Consider the following 7,123-nt stretch of genomic DNA (forward strand, 5'->3'; position numbering starts at 1 on the left):
GGAGACAGGTGTCCAGTTCTAGGTGGCCTGGGACTCACCGAGCAGACTAGGCTAAGGATACAAGTGTGCACCATGCCATCATATCTGCCTCCCCCCCACCTTTTTTTGACAGGGTTTCTTTGTGTAGACCTGGCGGGCTTGGAACTCAGTTTTCAGGCCAGGCTGGCCTTGAATTCATGTAGATCCACCTGCCTCTGCCTCCTGAGTGTTGAGACTAAAGGTGAGCACCAGCCCAGCTTTTATTTTTTTCTTTAAATATATGCTGTGGGGATCATACTCAGGTCTTTCTTGCTTGTAAGGAAGGCACTTTACTCATTGTATTGATCCCAGGCTTTTGTTTTTTTTATTTTCCCCTGAACCCTTCAGTCACCCATTGGCCACTCGAGTATATGATTCAGTCTCTAAGTATTTGTAGTTAGATTCTGTTGCTATTGATTTCTTCTAGTCTTATTCACTATGATCTATGAGGTACAAGAAACAATTTCAATTCTTCTGTATTTGCTAAGAGTTGCTGTGCAGCCTAGAGTGTATATGATCTCTTTGAGAGGAAGCTCCATGGCTACTGAGAAGAATAAGGTGCGTTCTGTTTTGATTAGGTAGAATATTCTGTAGATATATGTTAGATCCATTTGGTCTATGGTACAGTTTAACTCTGGGGTTTCCTCATTCTGTTTTAGATTGTGACTGATCCAGAGATGAGATGCAGATATTGAAGTAACCCCGGTTTTATCAGGACCTATCAGACCTTTATGCCCCATTAGTGATTGCTTTATGAAGTTGGGAATCCTTGCATTTGGCACATGGATGTTCATTATTTTTTATGTGTTCTTGATGAGTCCCTCCCTTGATTATTATATAGTGGTCTTCTTTCTATGGTCTTAGTTTGGTTTCAAGTAGACTTCAGATAACAGAAGAGTTATCCTGCTTGTTCTGGACTTCCCATTTGTTGATAGACTGACTTCTATCCACTAACTTTCAGTCTGTGCCAGTGCATTGTTTCCTGGAGATGGTAGGTAATTGAATCTGTTATTTTTTTGATTATTTTAAGTTATGTATATGCACTTCTTTGTGGATGTCATCCAGTATGGGTTATGGGAACCAAATGTGCGTCCTTTGGCTTTTAATTGCAAAGCTATCTCTTCAGTCCCTAGAGCTGGGTTTTGTTTGTTTGTTTGTTTGTTTGTTTACTATTTTTTTAAAAGATTTACTTATCATTATATGGAAGTACATTGTAGCTGTCTTCAGACACACCAGAAGAGGGCATCAGCTCTTATTACAGATGGTTGTGAGCCACCATGTGGTTGCTGGGATTTGAACTCAGGACCTTCGGAAGAGCTGTCAGTGCTCTTAACCGCTGAGCCATCTCGCCAGCCCCCCCTAGAGCTGTTTTTTAAATATATTTAGCCTGTCTGCACCTTTTATTTTGTTTTATTTTATTTTTTGGTGAGTTGAGAGAGAGTTTTATTGGTTGTTTTATTGTTTTTCTGGCTGGGTGGATTACTGTCTGCTGTTAGCATTAAGACTTTGCTAGTTTAGTATGTTGGATATGATGGATTTCTCTCTAGTTCTCCTTTGTTCATGTGTTGCTCTCAGGAAATTTATTCTTTTATGTACTATCAATGATTTTGACTTTATGCTGGCTGTGGTCATATATTGCCTTAGTTTGTTCTTGTCTTGAATTATCCATAATTCTCTGTCAATTCTAAAAGATAGTTTTGCTGATGTAGCAATTTAGGTTAGTAATTAATTACTTTCAGGACTTGAAGTATATTGTTCCATGCTTTCCTGTATTTTAGGATTGCTGGTGTTATTTTGATTGCTGGCCTTTATAGGTGAATTGGCTTTTTCCTCTCAGACCTTTTAATAATGTTTTATTCTATGTCTGTCTGCATAACTTTTTGAGACGTGGTCTCATTGTAGCCTGGCCTACAACTAACTGTATCACAAGGTAGCTTCAGACTAGTGGGTGGACCTGTTTTAACCTCTCAAAAGTTGAGATTATGGGGATAAGCCATTATGCTTAGCTGCTTTGTTGTTGTTGTTGTTTCTGTTCTTGTTGGTTATTGTTATGTGGATTTTGTGTGGGTGTGTTTCATGTGTTTATGCTCATGTAGGTGTGTATGTACATGCATATTCAGGCCAGAGGTTGACCGTGGGTGTCTTTGACAGTTCCTCTCCACTTTATTTTTTGAGACAGGGTCTTTCACCAAACCTAGAGGTTATTGACTGAGCCAACTGGCCAGTGAGCTTCAGTGATCCACTTGTGTTTGCTCACCTTCTTTTTTCTTAATGCTGGGGTTCAGCTCTGTGCTGCTGTGTCCAGCTTCCAGATATGTGCTGCTATGCCTAGCTTTTCTTGTTTGTTTTTATTTTTGAGACAGGGTTTCTGTCCTCGAGCTTGCTGTGGAGACAGGCTGGCCTCAAACTCACAGATATCTTCCTGCCTCTGTTTGGCTTTAAGGTAGGGGCCATTACACGAAATCCACCTTTTAAGTAGGTGTTAGGGATCTGAACTCACATCCTCATACTTGTATAACAAGCACTTCACCCATTGAGCCATCTCCCTAGCTTCTGCTTTGCATTTCTCACATCTTGGTTATAAATTGTAGAGAAGTTCTTTAGAGATGTCTATTTAGGGTTCTAAATGTCTTGTATGTTTGTGCTTTCTCATTTTAAAAACAGCAGTGTTAATGCCTCTCTTGTGAAGATTATTAAGCATTAAATTCATGGCATATAGGAAATCATTAAATGAGAGCTAGTTGAAAATAAAAGTGCCTGTTATCTGGGCATCGTGGCACACACTTGTACCCAGTACTTGGAGACAAAAGTAGGTAGATCTCTGTGAGTTCAGTGCCAGCCTGATTTAGTTACTAGGTTTATGGGCAGCCAGGGCTATATACAGAGACCCTGTTTCAAAGAAGAAAAGTTACCTACCATTCATAGTGGGCCATGTGTGAGGATTACAGTTCACATTATATTACTAAGGCAAACAGGAAATTTGTCCCTGAAGTTCATCTTTGTTGCAGACAGATCTTTCCATTATAGCTACAGTGTTGGGAGTATGACAGTATGGGAGCATAGCTTGGTCTTTGCTACTTTGTGGCTTCTTCTTGTTCCTGTCCTTGTTCTCCACCTTTCAGTTTCACCCCTATCACCTATCTAGAGAGAAACCCTGAATCTGATTTCTTTCCTTTTGTTTCTTCTTTGAGCAGGAATACTAACAAACGGCAACTAACCCTTCTGAATGATCAACAACTGCCAACCCTGCCTCTTGGTATCCTAGCATTTATATACCCTCTGAAAAGTTCCCAGAATTCCAAACATCACACAGCCACTATCTCCAGCTGGCAAAGCCACACCTCTGCTAGAGCTCCAGGCAAATCATAGTCATCTGCTGTGGACAGTCCGAAGCAGCTCCATATCCCCTTACCTGGGATCAAAACGAAAACACATTCTTATAATATTTCTGTGTTGTTGTTGTTTGTTTGTTTATTTTTAAAGAAACCAAAATTCCAAAATTGTCATTGCATATCAGTTTATATAAACAATCTATTGGGCTCATACTTGAAAAATAATCATCTGTAGTTTTAGAAATTCTGCCTTTTTATTCTGATTCTGGCCCAGGTGCTTTGGTGGTGTTGACTAATTATACATAATCATCTCTCAGATTCATATTGAAAAATCAATATTTTAGTTTTATAAATTCTACTTCTTCCATACATCCTAATTAAAAAAAATTTTTTGGCCAGGGAGTGGTGGCACATGCCTTTAATCCCAACACTTGGAAGGCAGAGGCAGGTGGATTTCTGAGTTCGAGGTCTACAGAGAGAGTTCCAGGACAGCCAGGGCTAAACAGAGAAACCCTGTCTCAAAAAACAAAAAAACAAAATTGTTGTTGTTGTTGTTAAGATGGGGTCTCACTATGTAACTCTGGCTGGCCTGGAACTTACTATGTAAAATCAGGCTGGCCTCAAACTCAGAGATGCATCTATCATCTCTGTGTCCTTGAGTGCTGACATTAAAGATGTTTAGCACTGATCCTGATGTTTTTTGGTCTGGTCCTTGCCAGGACAGTTTCTGTCTTGCTAACTAACACATAGTAAATGTTAGATTCTTACCTTTCAGACTTTGGCATTTTCATGACCCTCTGGTGTTAGTTTTGGGGTTTTGTCTGGTTTTGTACCAGATACTCAGAATATATAGAACCTTTATTCTAATTACATCCTTTGCTGACCCTTCCTTTTCACCTTCTTGGGGGTTAGGGTAGTAAAGATTATTAGTTTTTGGGTATGGATTTTGTTAATGTGAGCGCTTTATAGTTCAGATCTTGCTGTCTCTACCTCCTCAGTACTGGGAATACAAGCACCTGGCTAGACCAGATGTGTGCAGCCTTGGTTGAAAGACAAGCACATTACCAACTGAGCTTTTTTTTTTTTTTTTTTAATAAGTATTTTTAGGGTAGACAGATAGATATAATATCTGTTTGTCTATGGTGTTATTTTGAGGCAGAGTTCTAATATGTAGCTCAGGCTACTCTCAAACTTAAGATTCTACTTTAGCCTTCTAAATGTTGACATTATAGGCATGAGTACTGTCCTTGTCTTATATAATATCTTTTTAGCCTTATTTGTTTTTATGTGTATAATTGTTTGCTTAAATGAATATGTACAACCACACGTTGTAGCCAGAAGAGGACACTGGATCCTCTGAGATTGGAGTTATAGGCAGCTAGGAGCTGCTATGTGGGTGCTAGAAATTGGACCCGGGTAGTCTGGTAGATTAGCCAGTGCTCTTAACCACCGAGACATCTTTCTATCCCACTTACACAATATTTTTCGTATGCCTGTGTTTTGACTGTGACGTAAGATTAGGTGTGGAATTTTCCACATTGGCAGTTACGTTTCAGATTTTCTTTCATAGTTTTAGATTAGGAATATTCAATGTATGTAAACATTGATTATTGTTATTATTCTAGCTACTTTTACCGTAACTTTGTTTTATTTAACAAAAGCAGCTGGGGTGGTTTTAGCAAGCACTTACCCTTTTTCCAGGAAGTTTGGGTTTTTCGATGTGAATGATACTTCCAGCAATGAGGGATGGCTTGGAGGAAAGCCACAGCTCTTTCTGCTGAGCCTTGGGCAGTATGTGTGGACATTTTGTTCTGAAAGTGCTGAGTTACTAGCTAGAGTTCCTGTCACCAGGATGCAGGCCTGGGCTGTTGGACCCTGTCTTCACTGGGACTCTCCACTCTATTTATGGCCTGCAGTAACCAAGTGCCATCCTGGATTCCTCTTGTAGGCAGTGCATCCCAAACTGAAGGAGGACTGATTCCAGAGTCTGACATGCTGTTCTCATCAGTGTGCCCTGTTAGGCACATGTGGCAGGGCTAAGAACACTGCAGTCCTTAGCCTTTGTGCCAAGATCGTCTTTCAGTGTTTCACAGGGTTTGTGTTTGATGTAAATCATTTCATGGGCAGCTGACTAAGAATGGAGCTAGAATGGACTTTTGCAAGGAATGGAACAAGAATAGCCTTTTAGGGCTGGAGGGATGGCTTAGCAGTTAAGAGCACTTGCTGCTTTTCCCATGGAACCAAGCTCAGTTCCCAGCACCCATATTAGGTTGCTCACAACTGCCTGTAATGCCAGCTCCAGGGGATCCAGTTTCATATCCTGGTTCCCACACACTCTTAGCATACAGAAACAGATGTACAAATATACACATAAAATATACACATATAAAATTAAAAACAAAACAACCCTTGTCTTAAATATTTAGAGGCAGCATGGACCAGTGAGATGGCTTAGTAGGTAAAATTGATCACCTTTAGACCTGTTAATCTAAATTTAATCCCCAGCACCCACATGGTGGGAGAACTGACTCCTGCCTAGTTGTCATCTGATCAACAAATGTGTACTATGACAGGCATGCATTCACACACACACACACACACACACACACACACACACACAAAATAAAAAATAAAAAAATGTAATAGACATTTGAATAAAGTTCCCATTGTAATTTTGCATGAGTGACAGAAAGTGGAACAGTTAAGTTATGAATTTATTCTTCCTCTATTAAAATTCTCTATTAAAATTAGACTCAGTGTAATACATTGGGTTCAGAGCTTGTGCGCCCACATGAACAGGTATCAGCATCATGCCAAGATTTCACTGCCATGCTCATCTTCTTTTCTTAGCCGCTGATCCCAGGAACTATACTGTCATGTTTGACACACCAAAAGACTGGTGTTGGGAGCTGGAGCGGACCAAGGGTAGTGTGAAGTACAAAGCAGTGAGTGTGAATGAAGGCTACCGAGTCTGTGACAGGTAAGCTCTCCATGTTGGCCCTCCCCAGTAGTCGGGTGTATGTGTGTGGGCATGTGCATAAGTGTCTGTAGTCAGATACATGAGGCCAGAAGAAGGCCTCAGATCGTATATTAGGGTTCTCCTAAGAAGCACGTCTGAGACAGACGTGCACACACACACACACAGAAATAATTTATTAGGCTTTCCTTCAGGGTGTGGGCTGGCTTCTCAGCAACTCCAGGCCTCCAGCCTGTGTTGAAATCTTGAAAGTTGGTTCTAATAGCAAAGGAATACCACAGTAACAGACAGATGATCTTGTCAGCAAAAGTGAGGACAAGAAGGCAAAACAAAGCAATTTTCTTCTTCCTTGTCCTTGTGTCCAGGCTTCTACCAGAAGGTGCCACCCACATTTAGCATGTCTTCATACTTCAGATGTGAACACATTCCTCATAGGAATGCCCAGAGCTTGGGTTTTAGTTGGTTTCGGATACAGTCACGTTGACAACCATGATGAGTCATCACCGATCCCAGGGCTGGAGTGAGAGGCCTCTCTGAGAGGTCTGGGAAATGGGTGCTGTAAATTGAACGCTGATCCTTTGGAAGAATAGCACATACAGCTGGGCTTAGTGACACATGCTTTTTTAATCTCAGCATTTGGGAAGTAGAGACAGGTGGATCTCTCTGAGTTTGAGGTGAGCCTAGGCTACATAGCAAGTTCCATGACAGCCAGGGATAAGTGCCCTTTACTCAGAGCTGAGAGAAGAGGAGGCCAGGAAACCTGGTAGGCAGAAGAGCCAGGCAAGGCTGTGTACCC

At 40.9% G+C, this 7,123-nt stretch overlaps 1 protein-coding gene across 3 annotated transcripts in view; it reads left to right on the top strand.

The window, feature by feature from the left end:
• The window catches only part of Mtmr12 (myotubularin related protein 12), a 67,968-nt gene that overhangs the window by 34,927 nt on the left and 25,918 nt on the right, over positions 1-7,123 (top strand). For all 3 annotated transcript variants that reach the window (XM_031359872.1, XM_031359873.1, XM_031359874.1), the window contains one exon: positions 6,201-6,330. In XM_031359872.1, coding sequence (XP_031215732.1) covers positions 6,201-6,330 — 130 coding nt within the window. The remainder of the gene's footprint in view (positions 1-6,200; positions 6,331-7,123) is intronic.

The sequence above is a fragment of the Mastomys coucha genome, unplaced genomic scaffold, assembly GCF_008632895.1.
Source record: "Mastomys coucha isolate ucsf_1 unplaced genomic scaffold, UCSF_Mcou_1 pScaffold8, whole genome shotgun sequence".
NCBI lineage: Eukaryota > Metazoa > Chordata > Mammalia > Rodentia > Muridae > Mastomys > Mastomys coucha.